The 20620-nt window shown below is 35.7% G+C and overlaps 1 protein-coding gene across 1 annotated transcript in view; it reads right to left on the minus strand.

The window, feature by feature from the left end:
* Positions 1-20620, minus strand: part of LOC150099817 (U3 small nucleolar ribonucleoprotein MPP10-like) — a 114075-nt gene that overhangs the window by 86975 nt on the left and 6480 nt on the right. Inside the window, exon 3 of the mRNA XM_090403678.1 lies at positions 1461-1591. Within this exon, the coding sequence (XP_090259804.1) occupies positions 1461-1591 (131 nt within the window). The remainder of the gene's footprint in view (positions 1-1460; positions 1592-20620) is intronic.

A 20620-nucleotide genomic window follows, 5' to 3' on the forward strand; every position in this document is an offset into this window, starting at 1 on the left:
TTATCTGTTCTTCGCTTATATATCCCTTCTTCCTGCCGAAATTATTCTCATGCTCTACTTCTATTAAAATCCTTTTCCAGCCCTTCAACACTGATCTGCCACGCTCTGTTCTAAACTCGCGCTCGCAATCTTACATACATCTCCATGACAACTAAAACAAAATATAATAAAACTGAGGCATTGCACAACGTTATACCTCTACATACAGGAACAAATAAGGAATATTTACATTTCAATTAATATGCAGCTAAATTGTTGAATACAAATTCTTATAATATTAACATAGCAATAAATAAAATAAACTTAATAATATTTTAATACAGAATCCTTTCACTATTATTATATATCCTTGATTAATTAATTAATTATTAATAGAACTTAAAGGTAGTTACATGAATATTAATTTATAAACAAGTGATTTACATTAAATAATAATTACAAGTCTAGCTTATGTGATGGAAGATCATGTTGGATTCTGAAGTAAATATTAATTACTCAAATCTCTTTATATTCAGAATCCAACAATATTCACTTGTTTGATCCTGAGGTGACAAGCGTTACGAACAGTAGTGCATTGCAGGTTTTGGTCAGTTTACAATTGATACATGTGCGCTACAGAGTTGTGCTTTGTTCATCCTTTGTGAACATTTGCAGTTGTGTACTGTTTCGAAAATTAAGCTTTGTTTTTACATTCGGTTACCCATCACAGTGCAAAAGAAAAACAGAAGGTGATAGTATGAGTGAATTTGATGAACCGTGGGAAAATGAGCTTATTAAATATGTTCATATTAACATATTTTTACAGGGAGTTTTTAAGGGTGGAAAAGTTTCATGGCACATCTGAACTCGTAAGTGAAAAAATTGGTGCATGGAACGTAAAAGATTGACCACCCCTGATCTAGGTAGACTGATATGGCAAGAGATGCTATATATTGGAATCCTAAGAAATAACAGGACTCCAAATACTGTAACATTAATATAGTTAAATTATCAATAGAAATTTAGTAATGATGTAATCTTTTCATGTAGTACTATCATAATATTCTGCACATACACATCCCCTGAGGGTACATACCAGAAACTTGATAATATATTTTTTCATGCAATTGCAAAAGGAAACACACAATATTTGGTCTCTTCTACAGTTCAGTTTATTATTCTGTAGTTAATTTTTATAGCAATGCTTTAATGAATAAACTGATATGTTACTGTCTGTATTGTACTGCTTACACTTAAAAGGGTAGGATAATAGACTGTAACATATCAGTTTCACATAACATAACATAACATAGCAAATTTCATCAAAATTTGTACAGTTAGAGTAGAAAGACAAAGTAATTTTATCATTTACTGAGAAAAATCCTTCTGAAAAGGAACAAAAATTATGATCATCACACAGAAGTGTGTCAGGCGTGAATAATTCATCAAAAGTTTTACATTCTGAATTATTTGTAACTTACTCATCATCTTCATCATCAGCTTCTTCCATAGAACTTTCACTTTCGTTATCAATATTCTGACTAATAGCAATCTTATTTTCCATCTCTGGAGGGTCAAAGAAATCCTCATACATTGCTTCACTTACATTATTCTAAAAACAAAATGAAATCAAATATATTATATTAAGTAGCAATATTTTATATCTTTTGAGTAACCTATACTGTTAAAGAAGTCTAAATATGCATTTTGTGTTCTAAGGCTAAAGATTAGGAGAAAACAAATGGGATTAATTTTAAAGTGGATGCTTGTTTGGTGGCTTTGCATTCTAGCTAGGGTATTTTATGGATGAAAATGCGATGAGAAAAAAAAAAAAAAAAGACGGGGTGTTAAAGTTTGATGAAAGTGATCTAAACCTTTTTTCTATTGTGAGATAATGCCACTAAAATGAGAGAGATGTAAGGCAACTGCATGCCTTGCTGATAATGAAGAAAGGGCATTTTGTTGTGTTACTGATCATTTGGGGAAGAAGTTTATTATGGTAGGAAGGAAGGAAAAATTAAAGACATGACATTATTGTGTCATTAAGGGTCAAAGCTGTATAACTGAGAGGAGACCTCCACATAGCCTTTAAAGGAATGCGGAGAACCGACCAGGGCTTCTGACCTAATGTCCAATCCTCACCTTCTCGTGGTGCACCCTGTTGGGTATCTACTTTGATACTGAACGAACGGGGATGGGCTGGCAATTTGGGATTTAGCCGACCAAATTGTATTCTTATTGGTTAAACCAAAATAAAAAATGATGGTACAAAATGACAAAATTTCATGCCGGCTGGGGCGTCGCCCGGTTAAACAAGGCCCCCGTTGTTTTCGCCAGGGAACCAGGGCGAACAGCGAAAAGTCAGCTACTGGAACAAATCTGAAAACAAACCACAACTCAACATCACCAGAGTTAAAGATTGGTACTATCAACGTAAGAAGCCTGAATGGCAAAGAAATGGAGCTAGCTGAGGAATTAGATAAGTACCAGATCGACATAATAGGGGTGACAAACAAAAAAGACCAAAACTGGTGAGATCTTTCTGAGCAATAAATACAAAATGTTATATTCAGGCAATAACAATCAAGGAAAAGAAGGAGTAGCCATAGAATTCAACACAAAATACGAGGCTAATCTTCTTGAATGGCAGTCAGTCTCAAGTAGAGTAATGTGGGCAAATATGAGAATGGGGAACTGGACAATGAGACTTATTTGTGCCTATGGTCCCACAGAAGGTTCTACTAAGGTAGAAGTGGAGGAATTTTTTGAGGCTTTAGAAAAAGCAACTGACACAATGAAAAAGGTAAAGTTGGTCCTTGTTGGGGATCTAAATAGCAGAGTAGGAAATGATTGTGAGACATACAAAAATATTTTGGGAAAATTTGGAGAAAAGAGCAAAGCTAATAATAATGGCAAATATCTGTTGGATTTCTGCTCAGGACATGGACTGGTTATTACTAACACCATGTTCCAACATAAAAATGTGCACAAATTCACATGGAGAGAAGAGGCTAGGAATAAGAAAAGTCTCATTGACTATGTTATTGTTGATAGTGATGTTTTCTCCCTGGTGCAGGACACCAGAGTGTACAGAGGATTTGAAATTGGAAGTGATCACTATTTAGTCTTGAGCAGGATAAAATTGAATTTCATATTGAAAAGAATAACATGTAAGAAAGTTTTAAAGCGAATAAAAGTTGAGCAGCTCTCAGATGTAAACTGTAGACTAAAATACAGAAATATTATTGAAAAGAAAATGAAAGAGTTTGAGAACAGGAATCAAACATTGGAGATTCAGTGGCAAACTCTGAAGGAAACATTGATTGATTCTGCCAGAGAGGCATGTGGTGAGGTTGTGTGCAAAGATAAAAAAATCAGAACTCCCTGGTGGACACAGGAAATTAAAGAGGCAGTGAAGGAAAAGAAGAAAGCATATCAAAAGTTCCTGGCAAATAATTCAGCTTTTACTCTTACAGAATACAGAGACAAATGTAAGAAAGCTAAACAGTGTGTAAAACTAGCTAAACAAAAGTCATGGGAGGACTTTGGCAAGAATATAGAAAATAAATATCAAGAAGGTGGCAAAATATTCTGGAGGTTGTTGAAGAAGCTTAGGAATGGAGGAAAGAGTGCTGTAAAAGGAATTAGAGATGATAAAGGTGAAATGAAAACAGGAGAAAAAGATATCCTTGAAGTATGGAGTAATTACTTTGAAAAACTGCTAAATGAAACAAGCAGTGATGACAGCACAGTGATAAAAAACACTGACCAGGCATGCAGTCAGGAATACATATCTATACTTGAAGTAGAAAAAGCCATCAAAGGCTTGAAATGTGGAAAGGCAGCAGGAGTAGATGATATTCGACCAGAAATGCTGAAGTATGGTGGTATAAGAGTCTTACAGTGGCTGCACTGCATAGTTCAGAAAGCCCGGACAGAGGGACGAATTCCCGATGATTGGTGTAGAGCTCTCATAGTACCCATATATAAAAAGGGAAATAAAACGGAATGTGAGAATTACAGAGGTATTTCCCTACTGAGTGTTCCTGGCAAGATCTATGCAAGTATACTTGAGAAACGGTTGAGAAGAATTGTGGAAGAAAAGCTTGGTGAAGAACAAGCTGGATTCAGGCCAAATAGAGGCTGTCAGGATCAGATCTTCACTTTACGACAAATAGTCGAGATAGCATGGGAATATAACAAAGATCTGTATTTAAGTTTTGTCGATTTGGAAAAGGCATATGACAAGGTGCCAAGAGAGAAGCTATTCAATACGCTGCAGTTATATGGTGTCAATGGGGCATTATATCAAGCAATACTTAGTCTTTATTTGAGTTGTGAGTCAGCAGTTAGAATTGAAGGAAGTACAGGAAGATGGTTTAATGTTAAATCTGGTGTGAGACAAGGATGTACATTATCCCCTCTGTTATTCATTATCTATATGGATCACATTATGAAGGAATGTGGTATTAAACCTGATATCAAAATTGGAGATGTTAATGTCAGCTCTTTGCTTTATGCGGATGATGTTATACTTCTAAATAAATCCGCTACAAGTCTGCAAGATTCTCTGACTAAATTGAATAGCTGTTGTAATAGATATGGTATGAAGGTCAGCAATAAAAAGACAAAGAATGAAAATAGGCAGAATTGTTGAAAATGTCAACTGTGTTGTGAATGGAGAACCTGTGGAACAAGTAAAACATTTCAGCTACTTAGGCGCAATTTTTACTGAAGATGGTAAACTAAATATAGAAATAGACAACAGAATCAGCAAAGCTGGTATCGTGGGAAGTCAACTGAATAAATTCATATGGAATAAGAAAGAAATTAGTCGGAACACTAAATTAGCTGTATACAAGACTGTGTTCAAACCAATTTTAACTTATGGATCTGAGAGCTGGGTCAGAAGTAAAACACTTGACCAAAGACTAGAGACCGCAGATATGAGAGTCCTGAGAAAGATTAGAGGCGTGAACAGATGGCATCAATGGCAATATCATATTAAAAATGAGGATATTAGGAAAGAACTTGACATTGTCAGCATCCAGGAATGCGTTAGCAGAGCTAATCTCAGATGGTATGGTCACTTAAATAGAATGGGAGAGGAAAGATTAGCAAAACAAGTGTTCTCTGCCAGGTTGGCAGGAAAACGACCCAGAGGAAGACCAAGATATAGGTGGATTGATACGGTACAAAGTGCCTTAGACGATAGAAATATAAGATCTGATAATGTTGGAGTCTTGACAAGTAACAGACTGATTTGGAGGAAAATTGTAGATAGGAAGTTAGTAATGATGTAATTTTTTCATGTAGTACTGTCATATCCTGTACACCCCTTGAGGGTACATGGCAGGAATTTGATGATGATGATGATGATGACATTATTGTTTAATTATTATACTGAAATCCTAATACTACTACTACTAATAATAAATTATATATCACCATGCCAGTCACCATCTACCGTGCATTTGTGCTAAGAATGACTAGCCTCATTACCATTCTTCCTATATTTCTTAAACAAAATTTTCATTTTATGCAATATTGCAGGTCTGATTAGAAGTAGATTTGGATCCCACTGCAAGCAGTGAAATTTATGAATGTCTTTAAGTGGAAGATGAATTTCATGAGTGCGTGGGAACACTGCCCCACTTATTGAGGATGTGAAACAGCTTGAAAAATGTTCAATTTTGGTCTCCGAATACAATTTCTGTATTATGCAAAATAAATAAAATAAAAACAATGAGGCCACACCCGTGTGGGATTAACAAACAAACAAACAAACAAACAAAAATATTATATGCAAGAGGTAAGAAAATGTAATTTATTCAGTTAAAGAATGATTATTATCTAAAACAGAATATGATGAAAAGAGCATGCAGTTTATGAGTACTGAATTTTGGTGATAGTATTAGATATACCTAATACCTAGGATGTCCATTTTGCTTCTAAATGAGAAGAGGGATTTAACAACACAAAATAACCCACCTTAAACAACACAAAGTCTCTAACATACCATTCTGTAAACTCATTCACTGTTCATGCTCTTACTACCTATCAGGCAATATAAATTAAAGATGCCAAGAAATTATATTCTTGGTTTCACCTTTATCCAAGTATAAGCAAACAAAGTTTGTGCATGAGGTAACTTCATGACAGGGCAACTTATATAGAGGCTAATAACTTCACATTAATTGTCTTAGTATTCCATAATGCAACACCCATATTCTTACAGACGTATAGTGCTATGCATTATTGGAAGGGCCACTACCCAGACCAGTTTCAACCTTTATTGGGGGTCTCATCAGTGGAAGCCAGACCCAGAAATGATACCAAGGTTGAAGTAATGCAAAAGTCATATTTCCATATACAAGTAGCCAAAAGGTGTCACATCTTACTATTAAAATACTTTGGATTAGGGATAGATGTTGAAAGTTCTTCCACTTGATTATGTTATAAATTAAAGATGCCAACAAATTATATTCTTGGTTTCATCCTTTATCCAAGTGTAAGCAAAGAAAGTTACATAAAGTAACTTCATGACAGGAGATAATAATAAGGTGTGACACCTTTTGGCTACTTGTATATAGAAATATGATTTTTGCATTACTTCAACCTTGGTACCACTTCTGAGTCTGGCTCCCACTGATGAGACCTCAATAAAGAATCGAAACCGGTCTGGGTAGTGGCCCTTCCCTTAATGCATAGCATTATACATGTCTGTAAGGACATGTATAATGTTGAAATTGCACATACTAAAAATGAAAAACCTTTAACGGTCATATAGGGTTAGGATCTAATTGAGGATCTGCCTTGTGAGATTCTGTTAGATACAGGAGCACATATCTCAGTCATATCTTTGTTATTTTATAACAAGGTAAAGGACTTCATTCCTGATGAAATTATTATATTCAATGATTCAATCACATCAAGAAGTATCTTTGAAACTGAGATTTTGACTTCAAAGAAAATAAATATTGGTCTTGATTTCTTAAGTAGATACCACTTTACCTGTAACTTCTTGGAGAGTACAATTTCTCTTTGTGGGATAGAGTATAACTCTAATAAGCATTCTGTTTACATGTTACAGGAGTCTAATGAATGCACTAAAGTTGAACAAAGAAAAGTGTTTGAAACTGAAACAATAAACAAAGATGAGAAGGAAGATTTCATAACAATGAAAGAAGACCTAGTAGATAACAAAACAAAATTGGCAAATTCAGTAGAAGAAAGGAAAGTTGAACAGATTCAAAATAACAAATTAGATAAAGTGAAGGAGATCAATAGTGAGACACCCATGCAACAAGTCCATTGTAAATATAGTTCCTAATAAATTTAGTTTAATCCTTTATCCAAGTGTGAACAAACAAAGTTTGCACCTGAAAGTATCTTCAGGACTGGGGTAAGGTGGTACAACACCAGGCAACTCGTTGCAAAGGTGGAGCAAGCTACCAACACTACTGTCTCAGTATCTCCTATAATGCAAAACACATCTCCTTGTGGATATGTCTAATCCGCAATTTAAAAAAATTAGACATATCCGCAAGGAGATGTGTTTTGCATTATAGGAGATACTGAGACAGTAGTGTTGGTAGCTTGCTCCACCTTTGCAACGAGTTGTCCTGGTGTTGTACCACCTTACCCCAGTCCTGAAGATACTTTCAGACGCAAACTTTGTTTGCTCACACTTGGATAAAGGATTAAACTCAATTTATTATACTCTAACCAAGTGAAAAATAAACTTTCAAGAATATAGTTCCAAATAGGTAAAACACTATAGGGCAAGAATATTTGTTAACAGGATAGGAAATGCATGAGTCTCACTTCTGATAATCAGTGATTTATGAGATTAAGACTAATCCTAAGAAGGATAGCAAATCTAATACTAAAAATAGTGAAAGTCATGCTCTTGAAGACATTACAAAGAAAAAAAAAAGGAGTAGAAAATTAACTCTAAAATCTCACATGATTAGCACTGTATCATGCTGATTTTTCAAGATTTGGCTTTAAAAAATATATATACAGTAGATTCTGGTTAATTGGGGGACAGTTTATTTGGGACAAATACTGAAGAAAGGAAACAAATCAAGAATATAATCCAAAGTTGCTTCGCTTATTTGGGCCACCTTGCTGCTTTATCAGGACAGTGGCTGTAGATGGCACACATGTAGTAAGTTACATAGAGAGTATTGTTGTCAATCAGCACCAGTATACAGAGTAGAGGACACATGTATTTTGACAGTACAGTAAACCCTCGATTTAACAGACAAAATTTCTGGTCCATATGTCACATGTGAAAATCAATACCCTGTTAATTTTAAAATGCTTTTAATCAAGATTTGTTTATAATTAAATTAGCAGGTTATTTATGCTATTAATTTCTGTTATTTTTTAACAAATTTTGGCAAATAGTCCATCGTATGTTGGAAAAATGTAGTAATTTAGCCAACATAAATGAGTCACCTCTCATAAATCATGTTTTGTGAATGATTAGCAAGTCATCACATCAATTGCCGGCCTTGGTGGGCCGAGTGGTTAGCGTATCCACTCTCCAGCCAAAAGGCTGTGGGTTCGAATCCCATTGTGGGCATGTATGTTTGTGATTGTCTGTGAAAGCACTAGTGGTGGTAGTCGGCAGTAGATGGCATTGGTGTTAGCTGATGAAGGTTGGTGGTGTAGTGAGAGGAAGAGTTGTAGAGTAGATGCCCTCCCTCAATGAGTCTTTGGACTCCCTGGAGGTGTGATGTAATAATAATAATCACGCTGTAATTGGTTCTTTTGTCACGTGACGTAACTTTCTGCATCAGTTTTAATGGGTGCCAGTCAATGTTCTGACGTGTGCTAAGCCACACCCAATAGTGTGCATTTGTTTACTCGCAGTGAATGGTTTATGTACATACACATTTTATAGACCTATTCAATATAAATTTAAAATTAGATATGAATGGTAAAACACATCTTTGTAACCCTAACCTTAAAATATGGACAAACGGAAAAGAGTTAATATAACAGTAAATCGAAAATTAGATCAAAAACCACGGTGAGGTTATAAGCAATAATACATATAGAAAACTTTCTGTGAAATTAAATTTTTCATAGATACAGTACTTAATTTTAATTACATAAAAGTTTCTACATAAGTAAAAACATGTAAAATAGCTAATTTGTCAATTTTTAAACATATGCATTCAGAAAATCTACTTTATTATATAACGGACACCCCCCCCCTCGCCTGAATTAGTTCGTTATTTTACTGAATAACAATTCTACTTACAATGACTGCTAGGTAGCATACTCTTGATTAAAACAGGCATGTTAATTTTTTAGTAAAAAGTGTAACAAACAGTGTAGCGATTTAATTATTTTTTTTTATATGGCTCCTGTCAAGACGCCAAGGAAAGACCTAACATTAGAAGATAAAATCACCGTGTTTGACAAAATAAAAAAGCCAATCATCTAACACCAGTCATCATCAACTGGCAGAGATAACCACTGTTGCAAAATCTACAATTGCACATTTGTTAGGCCAGCAGGACAAAAAGAAGCATTCTTGAAAGAAGAATGACCTCACATGATGGACAACAGGGAAAATCCTAAAAACAGAAGCGAGAAGGCAAGGATCCAGATATTGAGGAGTCTATCAATCAATGATTCTCTATTGTAACTGAACGAGGTGTGCGCATTAATGGTCAAATGTCAAAAACCAAATCAGAAGAGTCAGCTAGAAAGCTGGTAGCCTTAAAGCTTATATGGTAACCATGCAAGCTTTAAAGCTATAGATGGTTACCATGTAAGCATCTATAGCACTGATACTGTGAACACTGAACAGTGGAAATCAACTAAGCTACCCGAATCGCTGCATAAGTTTAGTCCTGATGAAATGTATGATGCTAACGAAACAGGTCTGTTTTACCATGCCACACCAAATGGTTCCCTGAGCTATAAACTTGCAGCACTGTCAGGAAAAGCAATGGATCCCATTACTATGCTGTGCTGCTGTAGCATGCTGGTAAGTGACAAACAGAAGCTGTTGGTTATTGGAAAAAGCGTCAAGCCTCAATGCTATAACAGGCTTAGAATAGACACTTTGCCACTCCTATGTTATGCCAACAAGAATGCATGGGTAACTTCTATTATTTTTCAGGAATGGCTAATGAGTTGGGATGTAGAATTACAACAAAATTCAAGAAAAATTCTTCTGCTTCTGGACAACTGTGAGGTGCATCCTCAATTAGATTGTTTGAAAAACATTCAATTTGAATTTCTTCAGGCTAACCCCATGTCCCTAGTACAGCCAATAGACATGGGAATCAAAAAAATTTGAAGACACTGTATCATGGAATATTGGTACACTACATCCTTGAAACAATTGAAGAAAATCTACTGACATCTTCAATGGTCAAAGAAATCAACACAAAGGTTATCATTTTATGGGCAGTAGTACAATTTGTTGCAAACAGTTGGTAAGAAAAAAGTAGGCAAACAATTCAAAACTGCTTTGCTCATTGTTTCTTTAAGAATTCAGACCAGGAAATGCCAGATATCGCTGATTATGAAAATTAAATCATTTTTAAACTGCAACATGTCAGAAACTACGAAGAGTTTTTATGCATTGACAATAGCCTTCAATGTTACAATAAAAATTAAGATTTTGAGGATGCAACTCTGAACAAACTGCAACAAGGCACCTAAAGAGCCCAGAAGACAGGGAAACTAATGAGGATGACACACCTGAACATAAGCGACTAACCAGGAAGCCTGAATTACAATGCTAATTCAGCAATAAATTTCTATATCTTCTTCTTCTTCTTCTGCAGCTTGTCCCACTTAAGTGGGGTCGCTGTTAATGATGATTAAGGACTGTACGGAATGAATGAAGTATATATGGGATTCAACTCATTGTAAGCAGTACCGTCGACAGGATGTAGCAGAGGCAGCCTGCCTCGCGGCGTGGCTTAAAAAGGGCACTCGTTCAGCCATATTGCAGTAGGTGCCATCATTACACTAACAATTCCTGTTAGCATGGCATATGCGGAAAGAAGTTTTTCCAAGCTTAAACTGATTAAAAATTATTTGCAAACAGCAATGACCCAAGAAAGATTGGTTGGTCTAGCAACTATATCGATAGGGGTGGCCATGGTTTATAATTTAAATTTAGATGATAATAATAATAAATTTAGTTTAATCCTTTATCCAAGTGTGAGCAAACAAAGTTTGCTCCTGAAAATATCTTCAGGACTGCGAAAGGTAGTACAACACCGGGCAACTCGTAGCAAAGGTGGACCAAGCTAACATCACTCCTATCTCAGTATCTCCCATAATGCAAAACACATCTCCTTGCGGATATGTATAATGTTATGCATTAAGGGAAGGACCACTACTCGCTCTCCAGCCTAAAAGCTGTGGATTCAAATCCCACTGTGGGCATGGATGTTTGTGAAAAATACATGGTGATGGCGGACAGCAGATGGTATTGGTATAGATGATGTGGTTCGTGGATCAGGTTGAGTGGTGAAGACGGAAAGTTGTAGAGTAGGAGCCCTCCCTCGATGAGTCTTGGACTCCCTGGAGGTGTCAAATAATAATAATAATAATTATTATTATTATTATTATTATTATTATTATTATCTATGACTTGTAATTTCATTACATCCATGTTCATATGTGGATTGAAAAGTGTAACAAAACATTGAGATTGGCTTGTCCATGCACTGATCTCAAAACTACAAATCTGCATGTATCTGACAAAAGAGGAGCAAGATAATTTTAATATGCTAAGTAATGAGCTTAAGCCACCACTGATATAAAGTAAAGGTCAGAGTTAATGGGGAATAATATCTGCTTTGTTTTGGTTTAGGATTCTTACAAACTCGCATTCAATGAGAAGTTTAACTGGTTAATCAAATAAATATGTTAAATTACAGGGTGTGAGCGAGAGGAAGAAAGTCAGAGCATAAAGTAAGAGTTATATATAACGAAAGGTGCAGATAGGACAAAGCAGACATTAACAATGTGTCCAAAGGCAAGTAGTTTATGGTAGCATATTCTGACATGGCCATAAGTTGGCCAGCCAGCCAGGCAAACTTATGGTAGTGACTCTCCATACTTCATAATCACTACCACAACCAAAAATATGATAATAAAATCTCCGTTATCAGGAGTCCATTTATAAAAATTTGCTCCTCATAAGCAGCACTCTTACATGAAATAGAAACTATCAAACAAAGGGCCTTCTAAATGATTACAACTGCAAAATTATCCAGAAAATAACTGATATACACATTTCCCAAATGAAGAAAAAAAAAAATCACCAGAATTCCTATTCTTTATATAAAAGGCATTTCTGAATGTGTAACAAAGATTCTAAGAAAATTTCAACTTACTGCTTCCTTCAAAACTAATCAATACAAGCTACTACCTTCTCCTAAAGACAAATTCTCTCCATTACTGATAAAGTATGTATGAAGTTCGATGTTACTGTATTAGTTACCTATTTTCTTGGTACCTCATGGCACATAATGTTGAGATCCATTTCTTTCAGATACATGTATTGTTCCACTAATTCTGCTGCTCTCCAGCTCTCCCAAACAGCCATTCTCTGCCAAGTTAATTTAGGCCTTTTCCTTCTTCCTTCTGGTATCCATATCAAAGATACTCTTAGAATCTATCTCTGCTGTCCATCCTTTTTAATTTATATTTTTTTATTCTACTGGTCATACTTTTTTGCTGTCAGTTTACATAATTCATTGTTTTTACATGCTAGGATGAATATAGAATGAAAGAGTGAAATTCTGATAGAAAAAGAGAAGATATTACAGAGATGGGAAGAATATGTAAATAAACTTGATGAAGACAGAGAAAGAGGAGAAAATCAAATGAAAGAGCATAGTGGACAGAGACTGTACATCATGAGTGAGGAATTGAATCTAGAAATTCAAAAGATTAAAGAAGGACAATCCCCTGGAATAGATGGTATACAGATAGAACTTAAGGAATATAGGTGAAAAAGGTATGGAAGTGTTATGGCAAATTATTAACGGAATTTATGAGAGACAAGAATTACCAGTGCGGTTTAGAAGATCAATTTTTATCCCCATTCCAAAAAAGATGGGAGTTTTAGACTGTAACAATTTTAGAACGATAAGTCTTATAACTCGCACAGTAAAAATTCTGGTACAAATAATTTTAGAGAGAATTAAGAATAAAATAGAAAAAGAAATGAATGAGGAACAGTTTGGATTCCAAACAACAAAGGAACTAGAGAGGCTATAACTTGTCTAAGAATTATCGGGGAAAAAACACTAAACCATGGTGGAAAGTTGTTTTTGGAATTTCTAGATTTTGAAAAGGCATTTGATACAGTGAAACATAAAGGGTTTTTTGACATTCTAGATTTTGAAAAGGCATTTGATACAGTGAAACATAAAGGGTTTTTTGACATTCTAGAAAATATTGATATTGACTCTTATGACTTGGAAATTTTAAAGAGATTATATTGGTCACAAATAGCATCAATATGTGTAAATGGAGAGGAAACAGGTGAATTCCCAGTGGTGAGAGGAGTTAGACAAGGATGCAAGTTATCACCATTATTATTTAACCTTTATAGTGAACAGATACATAGAGAGGTGTTTGAGAATGTAGAAGAAGGAATAAAAATAAATGGAAGAATTATTAATAACTTAAGATATGCGGATGATGCAGTGGTGATGGCAGAAAGTGAAAATAGATTACAACAAATTGTTCAAAGAATTCAAAACTCTTGTAAAGAATACGGACTAAGTATTAACACAAAGAAGACCAAGATAATGATAATGGGCAGAAAAATAGGAGATAATGCAAAGATAAGATGTGGAGGAAAGATTTTAGAAGACGTGGATAGATTTCAATATTTAGGTAGCTGGATCTCAGAGAAAGGAACTTCAGAGTTGGACATTAGAAATGGTATAGGCAAAGCTAAATCGGCATTTATGGAAATGAAGAGAATTTTAATAAACAAGAATATTAAAATAGGTGTTAGAGTTGGAATAGTTAAAGCAACAGTTTGGAGTATTGCAAGTTATGGAAGTGAGTCATGGACATTCAGAAAGAGAGAGATGGAAAGAATTAATGCATTGGAAATGTGGTATTATAGAAAGATAGAAAAGATTAGTTATATAGAGAGAATATCAAATCAAGAAGTTTTAAGAAGAGTTGGGATGGAAAGAACACTGCTCAAGAATATTATGCAAAGAAAGACCAGATTTGCAGGACATCTTCTGAGAGGTTCTCCGGGACACATGACAAGAACTATATTACAAGAGAAAGTTGTGGGGAAGAGAACACATGGAAGACCAACTAGAGAGTGTTTCAATGATATTGTGGAATGGACTGGTTTAAGAATGACGGAGGCAACAGACAGAGAGAAATGGAGAAGAGCTGCTAATCTGCTGCAACACTCTTGCTAGAGGATGCTACCGGACGACAACGAGGATGAATATATTTTTAATATATTCATCCTTTTAATATATAATAAATCAGAGTGGGATAGTTAATATAAGGCATCAAGGTAGTTTTGGAGCTAATGGGGGTCTTAAATTCATGTACACTAATGCTAGGAGTATTAGGAACAAGCAGGAAGAGTTTTTGGCCATGGTTTGCACTTCCAGACCACAGATTATTGGTATTATTGAATCATGGCTGACTGCAGATGATATAGCTAGTGGGATTGAATGTGATGGGTATAGTGTGTTCAGGAATGACAGGGAGAATAAAATGGAGGGAGGAGTATTGTTGATGATAGCTGATGAGCTGCAGCCAAGGAGAATAGAAGTTGAATTGCAGGATAGAGAAAAGAACACATTTGAGACCATTTGGTGTGAGATTGTGGCTAGCAGAACAAAATATACAATTGGGTGCTGCTATAGACCAGGTGATGGAAAAGATGGTGGTGACAGTATGCACAAGCAAATAGAAGGAATGAGTGGAAGGAGGGTAATTATTATGGGAAATTTCAACTATGGTCGCATCGATTGGAGTGAGGAGAGGACACACGGGAGGAAGGAATTGGATTTTATGCAGTTATTAAGGGATAACTCTCTGCGACAACAGCATGTAATGGAAAATACTAGGGGTCAGAGAGTGCGTGACCTGGTAATTGCATCTGAGAATTTGACTGTAATGAATATGACCACGTTACCACCAATGGGTGAGAGTGATCATAGGGTCTTGACTTGGAGGTGGCTAAAGGTGTGGAATTTACAATTAAGACAGGTTGCATGTGGAATTATCGGGCTGGTAAGTATGACAAGCTTACGAGTTTGATTGGTTCAGTGCCATGGCATGTACAACTGCAAGGGCTAGAAATAGTTAGTGCATGGGAGGCGGTTAAGAAGTGTTTGCATGAAGCAATGGCTGACTGTATACCTAGAGTTTGAATAATAAATCACGTAGGGGTTAAATGTATGAATAACATCATTAAGCTTGAGTTGCAAAAAAAAAAAAAAAAAAAAAAAAAAAAGCAACTATGGAGGGAATTTAAGGAGAAAGGTGACCGGCAGGCACATTAACGGTATAAAGTGCAGGCCAGAAGGCTAACGAGTGTGGTAAGAAAAGCAAAAAAGGATTACGAAAGAACATTGGCCATGCAGGCTAAAGAGAATCGTAAACATTTTTTTCGATACGGTGCAAGTAAAAGGAAAAATGTACATGGCAGAATGATTTTAAAGAATGCCGATGGTAGGGAGGTAACTGAATCAGTTGATATAGTTGAGTTACTGAGTGAGCACTTTGCAAGTATATATATCATCCAGGTGGTGACATTGCAGAAACGAATAAACCAGTAGACTATATTGGAATTGTGGTGAATGAAGTGGAGGTGAGTAGTCTATTGCATAACCTCAATGTCAATACATCTGTGGGATTGGATGATATACCAGCTCGTGTCGTATGAGAAGCAGCTAAAGAATTGTCAGTACCCTTGGCCATTTTGTTTAATTTGAGTCACGGGTCTGTTAGTCCCGAGGGGGTGGAAAGAGGGGAAAATAGTTCCAATGCATAAAGGTGGTTCCAAGACTGCTGTTGTAAATTACCGACCGATTAGCATATCAGGAATCATTGTCAAGGTCTTTGAGAAATTAGTCAAGAAAAGAATACAGGATTGGATAGATGAAAATGGGATATTGTATGGGGGACAACATGGTTTTGTGAAGGGTAGATCATGCCTCAGTAACTTGCTCACGTTTTATAACACAGTGACGGCTGAACTGGATAGGGGTAATGGGTTTACAGTGATACTACTGGACCTTGCCAAGGCCTTTGACAGGTTACCATATGGAACCCTAATCAGTAAACTGGAGCAGATGGGGATAGATATAGGGTTGGTGAGATGGATAGGATGGTGGTTGAAGGAGAGATACCAGAGAGTGGTTTATGCAGGAGTGGAGTCTAAAAGACGGCTTGTGACTAGTGGTGTGCCGCAGTGCTCTGTTCTTGGACCACTGCTTTTCAATTTGTTCATCAATGATATAGGAAAGGATTTGAGAGGAAGTGTTCACTTGTTTGCTGATGATGCAAAGTTGGGTAGAGCAATTGTGAGTGCACAGGATGTCAAAATGTTACAGGATGATTTGGATAGTTTGGAGGACTGGGCTAGGAAAAATGGATGTCAATTTTTGGGGTGAAAAGAATAGCAGCAGTATATCACATTGATGGAACCGTACTCCAGGAGATTGATGAGGCCAGGGATTTGGGAGTGTTGGTGGATAGGGAATTGAAGTTTAGTACGCACATTGCAAAAGTGACTAAATCAGTTCATCAAATCACTTGGCTTCTGAAAAATACTTTAACATGCAGAGACAAACAAGTTGTTGTTCTTCTGTATCGAGCCTTGATAAGACCCCATCTGGACTACTGTGCCCAGTTATGGGCACCAGGGTTTCTTCGTGATGGGGAGGAAGTGGAGAGGATCCAGAGACGAGTGACCAAGATGATAGAAGGTCAGTGGATTGAACCTTATGAGAATAGGTTGAAAATTTGTGGGTTGCAGAGATTGGACGATAGGTGAAGGAGGAGTGATATGATTGAGACATTCAAATTACTGAAGGGTTTCTATAAGATTGATCCAGAAGATATTTTTGAAAATATGACTGGTGGTGGGAGGACTAGGGGCCATGCATGGAAGCTGGGCAAGAGCGTGGTTGAAAAAGGATATAGAGCTAGGTTTTTTACTTGGAGAGTGGTGAATGAGTGGAATAAGCTTCCAGAGTCTGTTGTGGGTGCTACGACCGTGAATGAGTTCAAGGCAAGGTATGATAGATACTGTGTCAATGTTGAATAGTTGTTCTTGACATGATGTTAGGGCCTCCCTCGACGAGTCTGTCGACTCCTTGGAGTTGCCTGGAACAATAATAATAATATTATTTCAAGCAAACATTTTCTCTGAAAATTATTTAATTTAGCTTCCTGTTTTTTGGTCAATTCCCTTGTCTCTGATCCATATATATATAATATAGTGTTAACATAGCTACTAAAGATTTTTGTTTTGATTTTATAATATTTGAATGATTTCGATATATTATTCAATTTTCTGAAAGCAGTATTTGCTTTTTGCCAATCTTTTCATTGATATCCTCGTCAGATCCACTTTCAGTATTAACATTACTCCCAAGTAAGTAAAATTCTTTAAACTCCTACTGCATGTTGATTGATTTTAATTTTCCTGTGGAATTTTCTGTTCAATTTAAAAACTTTTGTTTTAATCATTTATTTTAATGATTAAAACAAAAGCTGTTTTATACGATGCTTCCCATTTTGCTTGTACACCAGTGTATTTTGATAATATCAAACCCGTCTACATAATCTAAATTTTCCAGCTGTGACAGAGAATTCCTCTTCTTACACATAACTTTTCTCATAATTTAATCAATGACTATGTTGAACAGTAAAGCAGATATTATACAAACTTGTCTCATACCAGTCCTGCCTTATGTCAAACGATTCTGATGTTTGCTGTGCAATAACATGACTTTTACTTCCTTTGTACATTTCTTTTATTATTTTCATATATGTTTGTAATTTCATAGCTTCTAATAATTATCCATAATACTTATCAATATGGAAAGAGGGAGCCATCCACTATGACACAGTGAATGACCAGAGAAAAAGCTGACTACCCAATTACAGAGGGTGGTAGGTAGATCAAAGGATTGCAATTTGTTTAGCAATCTTGTATATAAATGATATAGAATGGGTATTCGTTCTGGAACACAAAATGGGGAAAGAATAAACCTGGATCAAGAGACTTATTGGTATCCAGAATAATGATTTTTCAATGTCTTTTTGTCAAAAGAATTATAGAAGATATGCAATGGACTGTTTGTGGTATACAGTTGGAGGCAATTTCCCTTGGTCATCTTTACAAGAATTAAAGAAAATGATGGCAAAAGGTCAACCTTCTTTTTGGGTGATGTTGCCAACGTAAAATTTGGATGCGAGTCAAGTGGAAGCACAGGAGAGAAGTTATCCCAACACAAGTCTCTTAGCAAGAGACTTGAATGCCTCATCTGTTTGAGGAGGCAGAAAGTTTTCTTCATTATGTCCTTTCAAACTTTATTTTGCATTTGATATATGATAGCAGGTCTGTGGAATGAACCGTATGAGAACAGGTTAAGGATTTGTGGGAGGACTAGGGGACATCCATGGAAACTGGGCAAAAGTGTGGTTAGTAAAGGTGTTAGAGCTGGGTTCTTTACTTTTAGAGTAGTGAATGAGTGGAATGCGCCCCCTGAGTCTGTGGTGGATGCTGTGACAGTGAATGAATTTAAGGCGAGGTATGATAGATACTGTATGAATGTCAAATAGTTGTGATGAATATGATTTGGGGCCTCCCTCGATGAGTCTAATGACTCCCTGGAGTTGCCCGTAATAATAGTAATTTGTTGACTTTTAACTGTCTACAACATGTTGTAGACAGTAAAAGTTGTTGAAAGTTGTTTAAAGACAGTTTAAAGCTAGGGTTTTTAACTTTGGTCATTTGAGATATTTAAAGTTTTATTTTATTGCACTACCAAATATTAAACTACTGTCCCATTACTGGGGGCCTGAAATAGCGTGAATATCATTCTACACAGCATGATTTCCAGATCATGTTAAAAAAAAACAACAACTTTGGACCCATGAATGGTGCTAATGTTAGAGGGAAAAATTTTGTACTGAGGACATATATATAATGAGAGCTTGCTTATTAGTCTTCCATATGAAATGCCTTAGTAACAATAACAACCATATGAAATTCTCCTAACTTTTCCATGCCATTTGTTCAAAGATGGACAAAACAAGCAAGATCACCCATTAATAATTTTTTAATTGAGAGATTTCTAAGTAATATGGTAGTTGACTGTTAATGATATTCTTCATTACTTTAGTGAGAAAAACTGGAGAGTAATTGAAAATAGAATGAAAAGGGTAAATATATAGGCTAATTTCTAAGATGCATAAGCGATACCAGTGGAAAAGAAGAGAATCAAAAGGCAACCAGGAGCCAACCCTGCAGCACAAACATTCAGAACAGTTAGAGAAATAATACTGGGATGAGGAAATTTTTTTTTAGATTTGGACAAGATTATCCTGATTTCTTTCTGGTAAAAAAGTCAAAGGAACATTTAGTGTTTCATGTTTGGAATAGTAAAAGAATTTATTTACCAAGTTCATCAATGCAAGAAATGGAAGAAAAATGGGTTGCCAAAAAGTAGCTGTGAGTGCTTCATCAGTGAATGCATTCAGGTATGACAACTATCGTGTAAATAAAGGCTAGTGTGCGAATAATGGGTCTCCTGCAATGAATCTTGACTCCATGGAGATGCCTATATAATAAACATTTCTGCATGTCTACTTAGTAGTGAATTAGTACAGTTGTGAAAGAAAGTCTGTTGGAGGTATAAACACTGAAATATCCAAGGAAGATACTATAGCACTATCACTAGTGCTATAGTATTAGTGCACCAGTGATAGAGATAATAGATAAATTTCAAAAAATGAAACAAATAGTACATTTTTAGATGAAGATTTTTAGATGAAAAATGAGAAAGTTAAGGTAAAAACTCCCTGATATAGAAAACTCACACACACACAAAATGTTTCTTTTTGGCATTTCCTTAAGTTAGTACTTTTATATAACAGGAATGGAGTAAATGTGAAGACAACTTTAGAATTTAGCAAAGAATTAGTTGCTAATTTGAAATTTTTGATGTATGAACTGAATGGCTAAATAATCATTACAGATTCTTGTAGAAAGGCTTAAATGTTGGTTATACATGCTTACTAAATAATTTAAGGAAATTACAATGTACAATAGAATATACATTAAATTAAACTTTAATATATTTCCAATATTTCAGAAACGTCACATTGCCATCTTCAAAGGAACTTACAATAAAGACATGTGAACACAGGTACTAAACACAGTAAATGAGAAAAGAAGCGAGGAAGCTATGGTTTTCCTAAAAGTCCTGATGGTGTCCGCTAGCAGGCTATGTAGGTATTCTTGGCCATTGGGCTGAAGGTCTCCTGATGTAAGCCTCCCAAATTTGGGGCAGTCTCATGCAACCAAATATGTTGAGGTTTGGCATGTTTCTTAGGGCTGAGGCTGATTCCATGAATA

Source organism: Typopeltis vanoorti, chromosome 14 (assembly GCF_054136105.1).
Source record: "Typopeltis vanoorti isolate ZY-2024b chromosome 14, IOZ_Tvanoo_1.0, whole genome shotgun sequence".
Lineage (NCBI taxonomy): Eukaryota > Metazoa > Arthropoda > Arachnida > Uropygi > Thelyphonidae > Typopeltis > Typopeltis vanoorti.